This window comes from Momordica charantia, unplaced genomic scaffold, assembly GCF_013281855.1.
Source record: "Momordica charantia cultivar OHB3-1 unplaced genomic scaffold, Mcharantia_2.0 BLBB01000050.1, whole genome shotgun sequence".
NCBI lineage: Eukaryota > Viridiplantae > Streptophyta > Magnoliopsida > Cucurbitales > Cucurbitaceae > Momordica > Momordica charantia.
Window position 1 is genome coordinate 8,311 of NW_028275206.1, and position 21,904 is coordinate 30,214.

The 21,904-nt window shown below is 27.6% G+C and overlaps 3 protein-coding genes across 3 annotated transcripts; 1 reads left to right on the top strand and 2 right to left on the bottom strand.

The window, feature by feature from the left end:
- Positions 1-486: 486 nt before the first annotated feature.
- LOC148207849 (uncharacterized) lies at positions 487-1,114 on the bottom strand. The gene has a single exon (XM_088118254.1). The coding sequence runs from the start codon at positions 933-935 to the stop codon at positions 543-545; it is 393 nt and encodes a 130-aa protein (XP_087974380.1). The 5' UTR covers positions 936-1,114; the 3' UTR covers positions 487-542.
- Positions 1,115-12,565: 11,451 nt separating this feature from the next.
- On the bottom strand, positions 12,566-13,256 carry LOC111011249 (uncharacterized). Its single transcript, XM_022284947.2, has one exon. The coding sequence runs from the start codon at positions 13,254-13,256 to the stop codon at positions 12,825-12,827; it is 432 nt and encodes a 143-aa protein (XP_022140639.2). The 3' UTR covers positions 12,566-12,824.
- Positions 13,257-17,520: 4,264 nt separating this feature from the next.
- On the top strand, positions 17,521-19,772 carry LOC111011298 (high mobility group B protein 3-like). The gene is made up of 7 exons (XM_022285006.2): positions 17,521-17,666; positions 18,254-18,361; positions 18,501-18,558; positions 18,707-18,751; positions 18,980-19,060; positions 19,181-19,282; positions 19,458-19,772. Exons 1-6 carry the CDS (start codon positions 17,617-17,619, stop codon positions 19,280-19,282), a joined length of 444 nt encoding a protein of 147 aa, XP_022140698.1. The 5' UTR covers positions 17,521-17,616; the 3' UTR covers positions 19,458-19,772.
- Positions 19,773-21,904: the final 2,132 nt, after the last annotated feature.

The following is a 21,904-nucleotide window of genomic DNA, read 5'->3' on the forward strand; positions in this document are numbered from 1 at the left end:
TTACCATACAAATGAAAACATAATTAATCAAAGTTCTTGTAGAAGCAAACAGACTAAGTTTCAGACTTAGAATAAGAATCCTTAGACCTTGTTGTTCTAGGCATACATGTAGACATGAAATTTAATACGTAAGGGGGTAGGCACTGGAATTGTATTACTTACTTGAACTCATCAATCACTTCCTTTATTGAAGCCAATTAAGTTTTAAGTAAAACTAACCACCAACAAGAGTAGGCATCCATCGATCCATAATTTGATTTTGAACCCACTTCAAAATTGCATAAATGAAATTATTCACATCTTGACATTCAGAGTAAAATAATGACACGGATTAATGAAACATGCTCAATTCAAATAGGTTCGATGTATTGGAACGAAACTTTCAACTATAATTATTCAAACCCAGGCCCTAGAAAAGAATTCAACAAATAGTAATACGATTAAAAAAAAAAAACAGCCACTGAAAGACTACTCAGCCGACACCAATCTACTTACAGAATGAGTAAAATAAAAAGGTCAGTTCACTGTATGAAAATCTGCAATCAATGCGCAGCAACATCGCTATTAAACACATCAAGAATCGGGTCTCTAGTCGAATCTGAAGTTGGGGTCTGCAAATTAGGATTAGGAAACCAAGTAGACTTGATCGCGGCGAGCTTCTTCCTCTTAAGACACAAGGGGCCGTAAACCCTCCCAGCCAGGAAAGGGAAGTCGTCGAGCAAGTCAATTTGCGGTTGAACGGTATTGGGAAGAGGAGAAGACGGCAGAGGAGACACAGGGCGGAGATAGATCTGAGAGAGGGAGTTGAGGCGGTACGATCTGGCGCTGATTCGCGAGTCTCGGATTTGCGCTAGAGCACCGGGCTTCAAGTACTTGTGATATGGTTCCGTCCGATTTGCAGATGATTTAGGCAAGAATCGAACCCTGCGATTCATTGTAAAGATTCAGAGTCGATCAATGGAGATTGGAGGGAGAGGAAGCGAAGTCTGCGAACGCCGAACAGATAGGGTTAGATTAGAACTTAGATGGGTTTAGGAGTTCGGGACATGAGAGAGAGGCGGGAACAAAATGGAGGGAATTGGGGACGGAGAGACGGCGGCCAATGTTTTGAATGTGTGGGCTGCACTTGGCCACGCGACCTTTCAATTTTGTTTTCTAAATCTAGAGATTTTTTTAGTCTTTTTAGGATTGTTTTATAAATTTATTTAGTCTAAAATTATATAATTTTGTTGTAAAATTGATGAACGAAACGAGTCAACGTCGGAGAAATAAAATAAACAAAATAATTCAAATAATAAAGAAATTTCAAAATTCAAAATGGCATTTCCCACCAATTTTCAAACTTGATTTCCCACCAAATTTCTCATTAATTTCTCACAAATTCTCACCACTAATTTCTCATAAATTCTCCCTACTAATTGAGCACCACATTAACCTTATTTATAAGTCATGGATAAGCATGTGGTGTGATTTACATGACACTAATAATGTCTAAAATTGAGACACATAGGGCATTATGATTTCAACACATGGTGCATGGATAATGGAACATATGGGGTTTATGAATAAAAGACACATAGAGGACATATGGAGCATGGATTTTGAGACACCTCAAAATTGGACACTAAACAAGGGTTAGTGGGCATCTATTTAATTAAAATTCATAATACTAACAAGCTTTTTTTGTTTTTCTTTTTCATTTTGTCCAAGGATTCGATACTTCAAATTTAGGTTATTTCTATAGTAGCAATGTTAAATCGAAGATTTTGGTTTAACTATAATATTTTATTAAAATATCAAATTTATCAATTTTGTAACTGATATAATTGTTATACCTATTATACTACTAATTATATAATTATATGAATGATATACTTCATATTAATTATGTTATCGATAAATCTTATTTTAGTTGAAAATTTTGGTTAAAGTAATAGGATAGATTTCTTATATTGATATAAATATATCAATTATATATTTTATTTTAGGTATATGATTCATATAATTCATATATCTAATATGAAATAATCTTATGTACCTAGTTTATAAAAAAAATAATTACTAATATTTATATTTGACTAAAAGATCGTGGATTTAAATTATCATCCCACATATTGTACTAAAAATAAAATAAAATAAAACGTATACAACCAATAAGACCTTTTTATTTTAAAAATAATAATAATTAACAAGACTTAATATTAAATGGTGAGAATTGTTTTGTATAATAAATTAAAATTGAAAAAATATTGGTATTGAATAGATGATATAATTGAATTTAAAAGGAAAACAAAAAGAATTTACCCGAAAGTGAAATGAAAGTGAGTGTGAGTGTGTGATTGTTGATCAGTGTGGTAAAAGTTGACCAAGTCAACGAAACGGTAAAAAAATATTTTGTGAAAGCGACGTGTAACGACTGGAGCGTGGGAAGTGAGCGCTGGCGCGGTGCTGTGCCTCCAACGGCTACATTTTAATCTCTCTATAAAACCCCAATTGATACAACCGCGGGAGTTGCACCGCTCGAAACTGGAAATTAGGAATCACAATCGTCGTCTTCGCATTCAGGTAATTTCTTTCTCTCTTCTTAATCCTATTTTCTTCCTTTGGAATTCGTATGTTTCTTAATTATAATGTGATTAAATTACATCTTGATTTCTCATCAATCGATCCAGTGAGATCTCTCTCTGTTGTGTTGTTTTAATCTATTAATTCATCCATTTGGATCTCAAATTTGGGGGTTTTGGCCTTTCTTTTCTCCTTCTTCTTCCGTACCTAGTCCATTTTTTTCTTCAATCGGGACGAAACTAGACATCTACATGTGTGTTCTTTCATACCTAAACCCTAATTTTTTTTATCAAACCCTAAACCCTAATTAGGTCAATTTAATTTCTCTTTTGGATTACAGGTTGCATTGTATAGAATATGCGCATATGGATCGAAATCAAAGTAATTGGCGAACGATTTCTTCCTACCAAATCCGATCCCACACACAGGACTGGTAAGACTTTTTCATCCATCATTGTTTGAATAATATCGTTTCTGATACTTATGTTTCCTTCTGCCTATTGATTGGGTTGAGTTGTATTTAATTTTATGGCCATCTGTGGCGTTGCGTGTTATTCATTTTTTAGAGTAGTTTTTTAAAGTTCCATGATTGATTGTGAGATTGGAGTGTTTTCTATTTGTTTATACTCGATTATTTCTCTGTTTTTTTCTTCTTTTAAGTTTTTGTTTAGAATAATTCTCTTTTAAGGCTTTTCCTCTCTAACAGTTTTTTTATATCCCTCAACTTTTAATCTTCAAAATTTTTCTATCATATTCCAAAAAAATTCTCTATAGAAGTCTTCCCTCTCTCTCTAAAACTTCTTTCTTTCTCGAAATTTATTTTACTTTTTTATCTTTAAATTTTCTCTCATTTTTAGAGCGTCTTCGAAATCTTTTTTTTTTTTTTTTACTTCTTTGCTCCCTCAAAATTTGTTGTGAATCTCTTTTAACCTTTTCAAATTTTCATTATTTCTCTCCTTCTATAACAAAATTTTCATATTTCCTTTTTAACTTTTTCTTTCTATTTTTTAAAAAACTATAACCTATTTTTTTCCTTCAGTATTTTCCTCTCTTCTCTATCATTTTTTTTTTCTGAAAGTTTTTACTCTATTTTTTTCTCTGTCAAAACGTTTTTTTAAATTTATTTCATTTATAATATTTTTCTCTCTCTAAAAGTTTTTTTTTCAATCTCGGTTTAATTTATTTTCTTTTTAAAAATTTTTAATTTCTTTATTGAACTTTTTTTAATCTTCAAATTTGGTTTTCTCACTAAAAAATTTTGTGAAACTCTTTAAATTGTTTTCCTTCAAAATTTATTTTTTTAATCTTTAATATTTGTAACATCAAAATTTCTTTCATTTTATAAAGTTTTCCTCTCGCTAAAAAGTTTTTAAATCTTTTTTTATAATTGTTTTTTTATGTTAATCTCTTTTAACTCTTTATTTTTTTTCATATCTGTAACTTTTTCTCTTCCATGTTTTTTCTTTTCATTTTATAACTGTTTTTTCTCTAAAAGCTTTTTTACTCTATTTTTGACAAAAATTTTTCTCTCAAAATTTTTTGGTGAATCTTCTTTTATAACTGTTTTTATCTGAAAGTTTTTATTCTATTTTTAAAAATTTTCTCAAAATGTTTATGTAAACCTCCTTTTAACATTTTTATCTTAAATATTTTCTTTGATTTTATAACTTTTTTTTCTGTAAAAGTTTTTCTTCAATTCTCTATTATTTTATTTTTTCTCAAAACGTTTTCTAAAATTTCTTTCATTTTATAATATTTTTTTTTCCAATCTCGTTTTAATTTATTTTCTTTTTAAAAATTTCAATCTTTTTTTCATGTTTTCAAAATTATTTTTCTCACTAAAAAATTTTGTAAAACTCTTAAAAAATTTTTCTTCAAAAATCTCTAGAAAAGTTTTTCCCTCCCTGTTGCGAACTTTTTCTTTTATCAAAATTTATTTTTTTAATCTGAACACTTTTGATATCAAAATTTTTTTTATTTTATAATGTTTTTCTCTCCCTAAATAATTGCCAAATATTTTTTTAAATTATTTTTCTTATATTAATCTCTTTAACTCTTTCTTTCTTTTCTAATTTTATATTTTTTCTCTTCCCAGTTTTTTTCATTTTATAACTGTTTTTTCTCTTAAAATTTTTACTCTATTTTTGACAATTTTTTTTCCTCTCTCAAAACGTTTTTGTAAATCTCGTTTAAAAACCTTTTTATCTTAAATATTTTCTTTCATTTTATAACTTTTTTTTTCTATAAAAGTTTTTCTTTCTAATTATTTTATGTTAATTTCTTTTTTTTTTTGTACTTTTGCATATCTTTGAAATTTCTCTTCCCAGTTTTTGTTTTTCATTTTGTAACTGTTTTTTCTCTCAAAGTTTTTCCTCTATTTTTGACAATTTTTTTTTCTTTCAAAATGTTTTTGTAAATCACTTTTAACCTTTTATCTTAAATATTTTTTTTCATTTTATAACTTTTTTTCTATAAAAGATTCCTAAATTCTCTATCATTTTTTCTTTCAAAACGTTTTTACTCAATTTTTTCATTATTTTCTCTCTCAAAACGTTTTTTAAATTTTTCTTTGAATTTTATAATGTTTTTTCTCTCTTTAAAAGTTTTTTTCTTCACAGTATTTTTAAATTATTTTCTCTCTCAAAACGTTTTTTAAAATTTTCTTTCAATTTTATAATATTTTTTCTCTCCTTAAAAGTTTTTTTTACAGTTTTTAATTTATTTTCTTTTTAAAAAGTTTTAATCTCTTTATTGAACTTTTTTTTATCTTCACAATTTCTCATAACTGTCTCAAAACTGTTTTTTTTCTTCTTGTTTTCAAAATTATTTTTCTCACTAAAAATTTTGTAAAATCTTTATATTTTTCTTCAAAATTCTCTATAAAAGTTTTTTCCTCCCTGTTGCAAATTTTTTCTTTTATCAAAATTTATTTTTTTAATCTTAATATTTTTAACATCAAAATTTCTTTCATTTTATAATATTTTTCTCTCCCTAAAAGTTTTTTTTCAATCTCGTTTTATTTATTTTCTTTTTAAAAACTTTTAATCTCTTTATTGAACCTTTTTTTATCTTCAAAATTTCTCATTACTATCTTTTTTTTTTCATGTTTTCAAAATTATTTTGCTCAATTAAAATTTTTGTAAAACTCTTTAAATTTTTTTAATACTCTATAAAAGTTTTTCCTCCCTGTTTCAAACCTTTTCTTTTATCAAAATTTATTTTTATAATCTTTTATATTTTTAACATCAAAATTTCTTTCATTTTATAAAGTTTCTCTCCCTAAAAAATTTTCAAATCTTTTTTTAAAATGATTTTTTTATGTTAATCTCTTTTAACTCTTTTTTTTTCATATCTTTAAAATTTTCTCTTCCAAGGTTTTTTTTTTCTTTTTATAAATATTTTTTCTCTAAAAGTTTTTCCTGTATTTTTGACAAATTTTTTTGTAAATCTCCTTTTAACCTTTTTGTCTTAAATATTTTCTTTCATTTTATATCTTTTTTTTTTCTGTAAAAGTTTTTTCCCTCTAATTTTTTTTTCATTTTGTAACTGTTTTTTCTCTTAAAGTTTCCTAAACTCTATCATTTTTTCTTTCTAAACATTTTTACTCTATTTTTTATTAGTTTCTCTCTCAAAACGTTTTTTTAAAATTTCTTTCAATTTTATAATATATTTTCTCTGTTTAAAAGTTTTTTTTTTTCAATCACGTTTTTAATTTATTTTCTTTTTAAAATGTTTTATCTCTTTATTGAATTTTTTTATCTTCAAAATTCGCTATAAAAGTTTTTTCCTATCTGTTGCAAACCTTTTCTTTTATCAAAATTTATTTTTTTAATCTTTAATATTTTTAACATCAAAATTTATTTCATTTTATTAAGTTTTTATCACCCTAAAAAATTTTCAAATCTTTTTTGAAAATTATTTTTTATGTTAATCTCTTTTAACTCTTTTTTTACTTATTTTATAACTGTTTTTTCTCTAAAAGTTTTTACTCTATTTTTGACAAATTTTTTTTTTCTCTCAAAATGTTTTTTAAATCACTTTTAACATTTTATCTTAAATATTTTCTGTCATTTTATAACTTTATTTTTTCTATAAAAGTTTCCTAAATTCTCAATCATTTTTTCTTTCTAAACGTTTTTACTCTATCTTTTTATTAGTGTCTCTCTCTAAACGTTTTTTAGAATTTCTTTCAATTTTATAATATTTTTTCTCGCTTAATTTTTTTTTCAATCACGTTTTTAATTTATTTTCTTTTTAAAATGTTTTAATCTCTTTATTGAACTTTTTTTATCTTCAAAATTTCTCATTTCTGTTTGAAAAGTGTTAAATTTTAAATTTTTCTTCAAAATTTTCTATAAAAGTTTTTTTCTCCCTGCTGCGAACCTTTTCTTTTATCAAAATTTCTTTCATTTTATTAAGTTTTTCTCCCCCTACAAAATTTTCAAATCTTTTTTTAAAATTATTTGATTAAACTCTTTCTTTTTCATATCTTTAACTTTTTCTCTTCCAAGTTTTTTTTTTCCATTTTATAACTGTTTTTTTTTTCTCTAAAAGTTTTTACTCTATTTTTGACAAATTCTTTTTTTTTCTCTCAAAATGCTTTTTTGTACTTTCCACCTTTTTATCTTAAATATTTTCTTTCATCTTATAACTTTTTTTTCTATAAAAGTTTTCTCTCTAACATTTTTACTCTATTTTTTTTATTTATTTTCTCTCTCAATACGTTTTTCTAAAATTTCTTTAAATTATTTAATATTTTTCTCCCTTTAGAAGTATTTTTTTTTCAATCACGTTTTAATTTATTTTTTTAAATGTTTTAATCTCTTTATTGAACTTTTTTTCCTATCTTCAAAATTATTTTTCTCACTAAAAGTTTTGTAAAAATCTTTAAATTTTTCCTCGAAATTCTCTATAAAAGTTTTTTCCTCCCTGTTACAAACTTTTTATTTAATCTTTGAACATCAAATTTTCTTTCATTTTATAATATTTTTCTCTCCCTAAAAGTTTTTTTTTTTCAATCTCGTTTTGTTTTCATTTATTATCTTTTTAAAAAATTTTAATCTCTTTATTGAACTTTTTTTTTATCTTCAAAATTTCTCATTAATATCTTTTTTCATGTTTTCAAAATTATTTTTCTCACTAAAAAATTTTGTAAAACTCTTAAATTTTTTCTTCAAAATGCTCTCTAAAAGTTTTTCCTCCCTGTTTCAAACCTTTTCTTTTCTCAAAATTTCTTTCATTTTATAAAGTTTTTCTCTCCCTAAAAAAGTTTCAAATCTTTTTTTAAATATTTTTTTATCTGAAAGTTTTTACTCTATTCTTGACAAATTTTTTCTCTCAAAATGTTTTTTAATCATTTTTAACCTTTTTATCTTAAATATTTTCTTTCATTTTATAACTTTTTTTTCTATAAAAGTTTCCTAAATTCTCTATCATTTTTTATTTCTAAACGTTTTTACTCTATTTTTTTATTATTTTCTTTCTCTAATTTTTTTTTAAAATTACTGTCAATTATTTAATAGTTTTTCTCCCTTCTAAAAGTTTTTTCGTCGGTGTTGCCCTTTTCTTTTATCAAAATTTATTTTTTTAATCTTTAATATTTTTAACATCAAAATTTCTTTTATTTTATAAAGTTTTTCTATCCCTAAAATTTTTTTAAATGTTTTTTAAAATTACTTTTTTATGTTTATCTCTTTTAACTCTTTATTTATTTTTTCATATCTGTAACTTTTTCTCTTCCATGTTTTTTTTTTCATTTTATAATTTTTTTTCTCTAAAAGTTTTTTACTCTATTTTTGACAATTTTTTTCTCTCAAAATGTTTTTGTGAATCTTCTTTTATAACAGTTTTTATCTGAAAGTTTTTATTCTATTAAAAAAAAATTTCTCAAAATGTTTATCCTTTTAACACTTTTATCTAAAATGTTCTTTAATTTTATATCTTTTTTTTTCTATAAAAGTTTCCTCAATTCTCTATTATTTTTTTTGAATATAAACTTTTTCTATAAAATTCTTTTATTTTATAACCCCAATCTCCTTTTATTTTCTATCTGATTTTTTAACTATTTTTTATCTTTAAAATTTCTCTTATTCAAATAACTGTTTTTTTTTTCAAGTTTTTCTCTCTTGCAAACTTTTTAATTCCTCTCTCAAAACCTATATTTTACTCTATTATTAACAATACTTAAAAAAAATACTCTTTTATCTTCAGTTTTTCTGCCATTTTATAATATTCTCCCCTAAAAGGTTTCCCAACCTTTTCTCCCTAACTTCATTTATTAATCTCTTTAAAACTTTTTTTCCCTTCAGTATTTTCCTCATTCTCTATCGGTTTTCTCCCTCGAAGCGTTTTTTTAAATCTATCTGACTTTTTTATCTTAAAATATTTTTTTTCATTCTGCTAACATTTTTTCCCTCTCTTTCTAACACTTTTCTACATCTTTTTTAATTTTTTTAATCTTAACTTTTTTATTTTCAAAATTTCTTTCATTTTATGTTTTTCTCTCTCTAAAACTTCTTTTTTCCAATCTCCTTTTAATTTGTTTTCTTTTTTAAAATTTTTAATCTTTTTATTGAACTTCTTATTTTTTCTTCAAAATTTCTCTTTACTATCTCAAAAAAGTGTTTTTTTCCCTGTTTTCAAAATTATTTTTCACACTCAAAATATTTGTAAAACTCTTTAAATTTTTTCTTCAAAATTCTCTGTAAAAGTTTTCCCTCCCCCTTGGAAACCTTTTCTTTTATCAAAATGTATATTTTTAATCCTGATTAACACTTTTATCTTTAAAATTTCTTTATTTTTAAAAAGGATGGTAGAAAATGAAGAAGAAAAGACCGGAAGGAAAAAAAAAGTTTAAAGTGAAAAACGGTTAATATGAAAGTTGAAAACTCTTTTATAGAAATGAGAGAAATTTTAAAGTTAAAAAGATTAATACAAAAATTTGGGAAGCTTTTTTTAGCCAGAAAATTTAAAGAGATAAAAGATTTTTTAAGTAAATGTTAATAGAAAATAAAAATAGATTTTGAAGAGGAACTAAAAGAGGAAAAAACTTTGTGCCGAGATTTTGAGGAAAAAAAGGTTAATGAATTTTTCCTCTCTATTACGAACTTTTAGTTCCTCTTCAAAACCTATTTTTTATTTTCTATTAACATTTACTTTTAAAAAAAACTCTTTTATCTCTTTAAATTTTCTTTATTTTATATATTTTTCTTGGTTAAAAAGCTTCCCAAATTTTTTTATTAATCTCTTTCAACTTTAAAATTTCTCTCATTTCTATAAAAGAGTTTTTCAACTTTCATATTAACCGTTTTTCACTTTAAACTTTTTTTTTTCCTTCCGGCCTTTTCTTCCTCATTTTCCATCATTCTTTTTTTTAAAATAAAGAAATTTTAAAGATAAAAGTGTTAATCAGGATTAAAAATATAAATTTTGATAAAAGAAAAGGTTTCCGAGAGGGAGGGAAAACTTTTACAAGTTTTACAAATATTTTGAGTGTGAAAAATAATTTTGAAACAGGGAAAAAAACACTTTTTTGAGATAGTAATGAGAAATTTTGAAGAAAAATAAGAAGTTCAATAAAAAGATTAAAAAATTTCAAAAAGAAAACAAATTAAAAGGAGATTGGAAAAAAGAAGTTTTAGAGAGAGAAAAGCATAAAATGAAAGAAATTTTGAAAATAAAAAAGATAAGATTAAAAGAAATTAAAAAAACGTAGAAAGAGAGAGGGAAACAATTTCTTTATTTTTATAATGTTTTTCTCTCCCTAAAAAATTTCCAAATTAAAAAAAAAACTTTATGTTAACTCTTTCTTTCTTTTTTTTTACAACTTTTAACTTTTTTCTCTTCCCAGTTTTTTTTTTTTTCCGTTTTATAACTGTTTCCTCTCTAAAATTTTTTACACACTTCTTTTGTAAATCTCATTTTAACTTTTTCTTTTCTATAAAACTTTTCCTTCTAATTATCAAGCCCTCTCAAAACTTTACTTTTAATTTTATTTTAACTTTTTTATCTTTAAAATTTCTTTTATTTTATAATTTTTCCCCAATCTCCTTTCAATTTTTTTAAATCTTTTCTTAGCCTTTTTTATCTTCAAAATTTCTCTTATTCAATAATTATTTGATATCTCGGAAAGGTTTTCTTTTTTCTTCTTTAACTATTTTCTTTCTCAAACTTTTTTAAAAACTGAACCTTTTTTTCCTCAAAATCTCGGTACAAAAGTTTTTACTCCATCTTTTTTATTAGTTTCTCTCTTAAAACATTTTTTAAAATTTCTTTCAATTTTATAATTTTTTTTCCCTCTTTAAAAGTTTTTTTTTTCAATCACGTTTTTAATTTATTTTCTTTTAAAAATATTCTAATATCTTAATTGAACATTTTTTTTCTTATTTTCAAAATTATTTTTCTAAGTCCAAATTTTGTAAAATCTTTAAACTTTTCTTCAAAATTCTCTATATAAAAAATTTTTCCTCCCTGTTGCAAACTTTTTCTTTTATCAAAATTTATTTTTTTAATCTTAATATTTATAACATCAAAATTTCTTTCATTTTATAATATTTTTCTCTCTCTAAAAGTTTTTTTTTTCAATCTCGTTTTCATTTATTTTCTTTTTAATCTCTTTTATTGAACTTTTTTTTATCTTCAAATTTCCCATTACTATCATTTTTCATGTTTTCAAGATTATTTTTCTCACTAAAATTTTTTGTAAAACTCTTTAAATTTTTTTCTTCAAAATTCTCTATAAAAGTTTTTCCTCCCTGTTTTAAACCCTTTCTTTTATCAAAATTTCTTTCATTTTATAAAAATTTTCAAATCTTTTATTAAAATTATTTTTTTATGTTAATCTCTTTTAACTCTTTTTTCATATCTTTAAATTTTTCTCTTCCAAGTTTTTTGTTTTTTTTAAATGCATAAATTATTATGATAATCGCCTTATATTAATTTTCAGCACACATCTCTTAATTCATTCCTTCGAAACCTTAATTTACTCTTCTCAATATATTTATTTTCCCTCAATTCACTCCTACTTGTGCTCAATCTTCAAGGACAATTCCAAATCACATAAACATTTGTTTTATGACAAAAATGTAAATTCTATACTTTTTGATCCTTCTACTATGTATTAATCTCTTAAATCTAATTATGAGTATTAGGGATGTTTGATATTAACTTGGTCAAATTAAATCATATGATAATTAGGGATGTTTCATGGGACAGGGCTGGGACGGAAAAGGCTTCCCCATCCCTATCCCTGCCTTCCATTTAATTGATCTCCATCTCGTGAAATTTTGTGGGATCAGGAATTCCTTGTGGAAAATTCGTGAGGATCGAGATCTCACGGAGATTTTTTTCCCTATTTATTTTTTATTATTTAAATTATTTTCAATAATTATTTTTTTTCTTAAAAGATTTTTTTGTTTAATTGCTTAATTTCTAAAGTCTAATCCTCTCCGATATATATATTAGGTAGGTTGGGGAAAGAATAATGTTTAACTATTTTTAGTATATATATAGTTGATAATATAATTATTTTAGTGTGTGTATATGTATATATAAATATTAAGAAACATGATGCTTGGCGGGAAATGGAAAACAGGAACGTGGAATGTATTTTCCAATTGTATTTTCTAATGACAATTGGGCTCGATTAAATAAGTCTAAAATAATGATAATTTTGCACCAAGCTTAAATTAGCCTAAGGAGTAGATTAATAATTGAATTATAACCAAATTTGAATAATATTGAATTGATAGAAAACAAGATCGTTTGTAAAATTTCTTGCAAATGAAGTCACTCGTACTCTTTCTTTCACATCATATCTTACTTTCTAGTCAACTAATTATAGCTTGAGTTATCTCAAAACTCGTATCCCCTCATTTCATTAAACTATATCATAATTTATCGATTACGTTGCATCTATGCTAACTTAGGGGGAAGAGAAGAGATATACTAATTAAAGTCTTTATAATGACAATTGGAGTACTCAAACATTATAATTTCGAGATACATAAAATAAAAACCATACATCTATATATATATATATGATAATCCATCTCAAATTGTTGTTACGGTTACAAAAATGACTTAATATACACCATATATTGTTTTTCATGTAATTCGAACAGAATCGAAAGCATTAAACTTCAAAAGTAGTACCACTCAATCTTCGTATCACACACACAATAATTTTGGTGATTAAATAACACACCTCAATAATATTTCAGATTGTTAGAGAGAGAGATTTTGAAAAGATTTGACCACTACTAATGGAGATCTTCAGGAATGCTTTCCAAGGCCGGTCTCCAGCTTCCATTTTCATCCTCCTCATTATCGGCTCTAGCATCTGAAATTGTCCTGCCTTTCATCTTCAATTCAGCTAACAATTCCTCCAATGTGGAGGAATTGCTTTCTCTATCCTTCAATATCTGCTTCAACTCTTTCTGCGACACCACCACTTTAATCCTCAATACTCCGCCTCCGCCGCCGGAAATTTCATCTTCTCGTTGCTGAAACCTCACAACCTTCTTACGTCGCGCGGCGATTCTCGCCTCCTCCGTCTTCGGCCGCGCCAGCGCCGATCCGGCGGCTGGTTTATCTTCCACTTTGTAATTAGTTTCTGTCAAAGACGAATTAGGCGAAGGCGAACAAGCCTCATCCTGCGCCATCACTCTGTTGTTCCTCAAGCAGTTCCCCATGGTGAGATCAAAATGCAATGGATCGGAATTCACTGAATTCGTGCCTTCGATTGTGCGAAATAGAAAGAGATTCTGGCGAAAATGGAGGGAAATTTTATAGGGAGAGAGATGTAGCGTATGGCACATGAAAGTGCGTTTCTTACGCCGCGTTAACTGATATAATTAAGAAACCACAAACGCACTGCCCTTCCTGATTCTCTCCTTTATGGAATTTGAGAATTTATTGTAACTGTTTGGGCGCTTTTTTGATGTAAAGTATTTGTAACAACATTTAAAAACAAGTCACCCATGTGCTAGAGCGTAATCTATACCTTAATTTATACATATTATCTTAGATGACTTTACTAGAATCTTATTTTTATGTTATTGATTAAAATAAGATGAATTAGTCGGTCAATTTAGAATATAGTCGTTAAGAATTATCTTTTTTTTTTTTTCTTTCAAACTTGTATTCTGTTTGTTCATTTTTGCTTTTTGAAAATATATTCCAGCTCAAAAACTTCGGAGAACATTTTTTTCCCTTGAGAAGAGAAAAAATATCCCACTATGGCGGCCCAATAAAAGACACATAAATACACCTCAGCGACATGTTTGCTTTATTTAAAAATTAGGAGGCTAATGATTTTGAAAAATGTATAGATATATATTATGTCAGACTCGCAACAACCGGAAAGAATGGTGTGAATATCAAGCCTTCAATGGAATAACGCACCGATTATTCTCCAAACTTCCAGCACTGCCCTTTGTCTTTGTGACTATTATGATTAACTTTATCACAAATGATCGAAGTTAACTTATCTTAAGAGGTTGAAAAGTAAGAGTTTATTAGAAATAAAGTTGAAAATCTGAAGATTGAAAATTCAATGATTTATTTAAATCTATTAGTCATATTTTTAAAGTTTAAAAACTTAATTAGACACAACGGTCAGTTTTTCCAATAATCGTCTCAGATTGATAGTATTTACATGTCTGAAAGATCAGGACAAACCTACCTACCAATTATAATGATTGATCTGAAGAAGTCTAGAAAACCAACTGATTCTTGTTAAGTGTACTTGATCGAGCAACTTCCTGTTGGAACAACTATAACAGACTTGTCTCCCCGCTCCTTTATCATATTAAATGATGATTCAAGTATGCAATTCTATCTTACGCTAACATACTCGAGTTTGAAAGTTCTATATAGGTTTCTACGTAACTTGGAAGCTGAACAAAATTCAGCATCAACAATCGTGAAAGGTGCAAAAGTTTTTAATTCCACATTTAACTAATTATAACTCTATTAAGATCATGAGTTAAGTTATGTGGTTGTTATATTTAATGTGAAAAAGAAAAAGAAAAAGGAAAAGGAAGTGAAATACTTTTTGTGCGCTGGGCTGGACATCACGTATAAGAAGCAAAGGCTGGTGGGGCAGCGGGGTCCATTTGACTGTTACGAGAATTGCTTCAAGTTTTTGTGTCAGCAGCGCTTCGTAGCACTTTTATTTATTTTAAACGCGTTCAATCCTCCCTCACCTCACATGCTTCCTTTCCTTTCCCCGGCGGGCCCCCCTTGATCAATTTACATAAACACCCCTTCCTCACTTAGTCAAAACGATGGTATTTTGTTAATTAATTCCATCTCCCTGTCGTAATAATCGAGCTGTCACGTGAATGTAAACGCCTCCATTTTGCTTTCTAACCGGCCGTCGCTTCGCTTAGTTACATTTTTAATTGACATATCGTTATATCTGATTAAGATTATTTTTTATGATTAAAAAAAAAAAAACACAGGGAAGGAAATATAGTCGGCTACGTAGAATGGATTAATTAAATATATTATGAACTTGCGCATTGTTTACCAATTTTAAATTTATGTATGCCAGAAGACTGTTCAATTGTTGTTTCTGTTAAGCCTTTTGAATTTACTAAATTTTGATCTTGTAATTTAAAAAAAAAAATTGGTGTTTAATTATTTTGATCATAAGCTATTTTATTCAAACAATTTTAAATAGATATGAAATATTATTTGAGACCCAACATAAATATTATAATCTTCGAATTAAAATTTGAAAATATAAAATTACAATTGTCGAATTGGCGTCTTCAAATTAATTAAACATGTATACCATTTTATTAATACAATATCAACAAAAAAAAACATATTTAATATTTTTTCTTTAACCTTACCTATCACATTTTCTGCTACATCTGTTCTTTACATAAAGTTCTATGCATGATCATCTACTAATTTAAATTTTCTTTATTCAAAGATTATAATGTACTACCTCTATTTGTACTTTTATAATATTGAAACAAAAAAAAAAGATTGATCAAGAGATAATTAACATCGGTGCAAGAAGTTACCAATGTTGATTTTTTGTACTATTGAAAAAATATAGAAATTGGCATTCATATTCGATGGCAACTTTATGAGAAATTGTCGGCGATGAGCTTTGAAGAGTTTGTTGGTTTGCTCCGACATTCTGAATTTGTTGAGCGTGGCTGTGCTTCCGTGTGGTTGACTCAGCAATCTCTTGTTCAATCTCTATTATGTGTATAATTCAATTTTATTCGTTCTTTATATATATTAGATATATAATAAGTTAATAACTGATTAATAATTGTATATCGTTCTAAGATATTGTGCTATTAATAATATTATTTATAGTTAATAAATCTATATTTGGTTTGATCATTGACAAGAGTGTGGAATCTGGATCCAGCTAATTGTGCTTAATTTGCTTACGACACAGCCACGTCCTCAATTTGGATTGGACCAATCGCTTGAGACCATCTCAATTTCAAACAAACTGAAGCACCTCAATTCACTAGCATCATAAGTTAGGGAGTAAAATATAAATTACCTATTAGGATTAAATCTTACCATTGAAAAATTGACAACTCATTTGTAAAAAAAAATCTATATTTTTGTATTTATCTCTTAGCTGTGGGTAGCGAGGATAACGTTGCTCATCGCGGATAATGAACCAAATATTTTCCTATAAATTTTCATATCATAACACAAACAGTAGCGGATCCAGAAATTTTGTTGAGGAGAGGCTTAAATTAATTTACAAGTAATTTTTAAAATTCATAAAAGTATGATTTTGATGAGGCTGACAAGGTCATTTTTTGTAAATATTTTTTACAAACTTGATATCGAATATTACAATTGTAATCCACCGTTTGGATAAAAAATTTTAGTTCGATTGTTTTTTTTTTTACTAACTATTATATTAAAAATAACCTCAAATTCATAGTACCTAAAATTAGATGATTAATCTCAAAATTGTCGATACTCAGAAAATTTGATAAAAATAAACAGCAACCATTAAAATATGTAAAGAATTTTACATAATTATTAACAGAAATAATGCAAGCCCCGAGGCTCAAACACTGGCAAGTGAGGGGGAGCTTAGACCCATTTTCCACTATGCCAACCTAGAATTTTAGGTTTAGTTGGGACATTGGTTTATAATAATCCTAATGTTTTAAAGTTGAGGGGAAGCCCCCTCGGCCTACTGTAGATCCCCCTGAGTACAAATTTTAAGGGTGCTAACCAAATAAGTCTAATTAATTAAACATATAACAATAAACATAAAAAAAAGACTAAAATAACATGGGAGTGTTAATGAATCTCTTAGTGGTGGACGTCTAATAAAGTTTACCATTGAGATGATAAATTGATAGATGTAGGTGAGTTTTATATAAGAGTTCAAATGATAGTTAAGGTAAATACATGTTTAAATAGGCACGTGATTTTTTTTTAATTTGTTCATATTTACAAACTTATAATCTTATTGTTAAATTTGTAAGCATTATGCCAGCATGAATATAGCACAACAATAATTAACATTGGTTCAATCTCGATTCAAATCTCAGGTGAATGGTCACCTAATAATTTTTTTTAATTTAATAGATTTTAGGAAAATAAAAAAAAATCACTTTAGATTGAATTTTAAGATATTACTTGATTGTTGATTTTAAAAAATTAATTATACTTAGAGATGTGTTTACTCAATCATCGAATGAGTGTACTTTTTCTTGTTGGGCATAATTAATGAAAACTTATTATTGGATCAAATGAAATTTTTTGCACACGTGTACCAATACCCAATCCGAAGCGACGCAAGTTTGTTTCATACTCGTCGCTCTCCTGAATAACCAACGTATCGTGGTCCACGGATTCGTGGTCGTTTCCCGCCAAATTAAAGGAATTTCGGGTGGTGCATTTCAATTTTCAACTTCATCGTTTCGGATTTAAATTCACGTCACAGTTCACACATTATATGAGCCGTTCTCCCCTTATTTGTTCATTTGATCACTTTCCCTCTCTTTCTCTTCGCGTATCGCTATCGCCTAATTCTAGAGAACCACCATGAGAGCTCAGAGAAACGCCGTCATCGCTCGCAAGAAGCCTAATGCGGAGTAAAATTAACTTCTCCACGCTGATTTTGATTTTGATTTTCTTGTTTTTGCTTTTCTCTTCATTGAGTTTCAATAACCTTTGTTTCGGTTCTCGATGCAAGTTTTTACGTTCTGTTATATCTTCTCCTGTACGATTGGCTTCTACTTTCTCTGCTTCTGTAATTTCTTTAACTGCGATGCAATGCTGTTCCTCTCTGTATATTTGTCTTATTTTGTTTTCTAGGTAATGCCCTTCCGTTTTGCTTTCTATATTGTTTTTCTATTGTTGTTTCGCCTCTTCTTTCATTCCTTGAGTTGATTTTCACAGCCTACGTCGTCTTCTTTATCGGTTTTTAGGTTCTGTTTTCCTATACAGAGTTTCTTCGCTTCTTTGAATATCTCAACCGCTCTGATGGCATTCTGCTCATCTCAATCGTTTTCTCCAAACTAATCAATTAATTGATATTTTCATCTGTTTCTTACTTGAACTCTTCTATTTTCGGTACAATTTAGTCCACTCATTTGAATCTGCTGCTCCTAAAATTTCTATTCAAATTACCATCTCCTTTTCGCTATATGTGATTTTATCATTGATCCACTTCCCGAAGGATGCTGAAGCAGAGAAAAGCCGAGATGAAATCTACGAAAAGCAATAAATCCATGAAGAAAGATCAGAATGCACCAAAACGTCCAGCCACAGCTTTCTTCATTTTCATGTAAATATAATTTATAATTTCATGATTTTAGTGCTCTCTAGTGTCGGCTATATTTTGAAACCTTCCTTTGCACTTAAGCTTAAGTTATATCTATTATCTATCCGTTCGAGTTTAGATTTCTTGTTCTGGCAAATGATAGGGAGGAATTCAGAAAGACGTTCAAGGAGAAGTTTCCTGATGCAAAAGCTGGTCCAGCTGTGAGATTTAATACTGTTGTTTTATTCAGCATTCGTTTCTCTTTGTTCCTCCACTTATATTTGGATATGACTGAGTGGAGGAGCAGAAGACTTCTTGAGTTTGCCAGATTATGGTTAATGTGGTTATCTGTGTTTTGTTGATCTGCAGGTTGGCAAAGCCGGCGGCGAGAAATGGAAATCATTATCTGATGCTGTAAGATTGTGATCTCTTGTTTTCGTACTATTTCATAGAAAAGTAATTCGAGAACAAACAATTATAATGAATAACCTAGCAATAACTGATTGGAAAACAAGATTAATTGTAGCTCTGTTGTTCTGCTTTGTTTGAAGATCGTTGTTTCACGTTTTACTTTCTGTATTCATTTCACCAATTGATCAGAATGATCGATGTAAATCTGTGGTACTCTTTTTTCTTCCTTAGGAAAAAGCTCCTTACGCTGAAAAAGCTCTTAGTAGGAAGACAGAGTATGTGATAGCTCTCGAGGCATACAAGAAAACCCTCGTAAAGTTTTCCTACTCCTATCTATCTATCCTTTCATGCTGGATCTGTCTGAACATCTCTACAGTTCTATTTATTATCTGTTGTCCCTATCTCTGCTCTCTAAGATCTCCCGGTTTTCAGAATTGCTGTGCGGACGCTGAAGCTGCAATGCCAACAGAGTCACAGAAATCAACCTCTGAGGTCCATGATGATGTAGATCAGGAAGCTAGCTCTAGCTCTTAGGTAGTGTTCTCCTATATCCACAGGTTTCATTTAATTTCTGTCTCTCTCATACACCAAATCATGCATCCTTTAGCACCACCTTGTGCCATATCATCTTCCAGTGGTTCTTTAAGATGTTGAATTATTATAATTACGACGACCAGCTGATATTTGTTTTCTTTATCGTCTTGCCAAGGTTGCAGGACTTCAGTGTCCTTGGAGGAGGGGTAACAGATCTCCATATATTTTGTTTTATAAAACTTGCATGGTTAAGGACGAGAGCTTGCAATAGCATATGGAGGATGAAATGCTTGACACTTGCATAACTCTAGCAATTTTAGGACAAAAGTTAGGAATTTCCTTGGATATATATTTGTATCCTACGTACTTCTGCTCTGGTGTGGTGCACTAAAGTCTCGTTTTTCTTGAGATTATCATCTGGTTAACAAGTGTTGCATGCTTTGAATTCCGACTTAAATTTCATATATACATTTGGAAAAATTGGAGGAAACGTGTGGAAGAATTTAGAAAATACAGGGATTTGAAACTTGAAAAAGTTCTTCAAAATTATCGTTCAATGGAAAATTATGATGTCATTTTAGAAGTAATTCGTTCGATAGATTATTTAAACATTTCGAGTAATATCAATTGTTAAGTATGAGTGGATCTGTTTTAACTTAGTCTGAAATTAACTTCCATCTCCCGAGCTAAATTAAAATTTAACAAAAACACCGACTAATAAATACCAAAACTTAACAAACAAAACATCCAAGGTCTGGCTAGAAAAATGCCCAACCCTGGCCATAAAATTAAAAAACCCAACGATGACTGAGCCTCTAAAAAACACACAAATCCAACTCTAAAATACCTAAATCAAGCCATGACAACCATAAAAGGAAAAAGAAAGAAACCCCAGAAGAGTAGTCTAGCCAGCCTAAGCTGTAACAGAAACAAATTTTAATGGTAATTTTCGTACTTGTTCAAGTTTAACCTTCAGTTTGATGAAATTAATATTTTAAGTTAAACTTCAGTTAATTAAATACAATGAGATAGATATGGAACGATTCTTACTCACTTTCTTTTCCAGAACAACAATAGACTTTGAGAATATATACTTGGACTAATTGAACCTTTTATGTTTGACATTTTTTTCCTTTTAGCTTTTTTTATTTCTTCTATTTTGAAAAAGAGAATGTTGTATCTCAATAAAATAAAGTTCCAATACAGTAATCCAAATTGGTGTTCATCAGTCATCACATCAAATATCCAAATTCCCATGTCCATGAACTGCTTGGTCATGCAATAACGAAGGCCCAGCCAATGAAGCCCATTTCATACCGACTTTGCTCCAAATTGGAAAGAGTCTATACATAAATGTCTAAGTTTTCCAATTTTACAGTTTTAGATTTGTCCACGTATGAATTTTTTTAAATGTCAATTTTACCCTTATTTATTATATACATTTTTATTATAATTTTTTATTATTTTGAAATTTAAAATATTTAATTCCATAATTGTAATCATATTCCTTTAATTATTGTGGACCCCATATAAATTTTCAACACTAATCCCTTAATTCACTCTTCCAAAAAAGATTTTTTCCTATAATTTACCATTATTATTAATTAAAAAAATATCCAATTTTGATCAAACAATATTTTTTCATATGATTTTTTCCGTGTGAAGTTCCCACGCAATTGACCACTCCAGTTTGAAATTGTTTGATTAAATTACATTGGAGCCAACCACATTATCAACTTTAGGGGTTTCCTTTCACAAATCCATAATAGTCTCATAGGTAAATAAAATAGCTAGAATTATGTATAAGATATATACCACATATACAATATATTCTAATATTTATAATATATGCTGCTTCAGTCAATATATTCTCATATATGATATATTCTCATATATTCCCATATATACAATATACGGTTATAACATATATTCTATTTGTACTTTTGAAATCTACTATTATTCACACGATGTAATTAATATTATGTATATACGTATTTTAAGTAAGATCTAATATACATATCACATATTATTATAGAATATTAACAATTAAGTATTCATTTGTATATTTTTATGATATAACGTATATACCATTAAGACTTTTGAATTCAAATATTATTATGGATACGGTTAATATAATTTATATACCTATTAATATTGTTTTATAACTTACAAACTATGTATTATTCAAACTTTATAGAGAATAATTAGATATCAATGTCAATGATTTGTATTTCTATAAATATTATGGAATTAAATGTATACACTATAAGATATATCCCATATATCTCCATATATACTGATGACAAAGCGATGAAATCAAACTCACTATAAGATGTATCCCTAGATATACATTAGTTCATATCTACATTTTGCACTACTGAAATCTAGGTGCGTACAAAAATAGAGCGTTAAACTATACAAAATCATAAATTGAAAAAAAAAAACCATTGAATATGTGTACGGAAGGGATTTAACAGTACAAAAAAAAAAGAGTTTTCAACATTGTTTAAATCTGAAATAAAAAAAACTTGGAGGATATATTGGAATGAAAAATATATCAGGGTGAGACAAAACTACTTTCCAATCGGCGAGATGAAGGAAACGACGAACGAAGACGGCGAA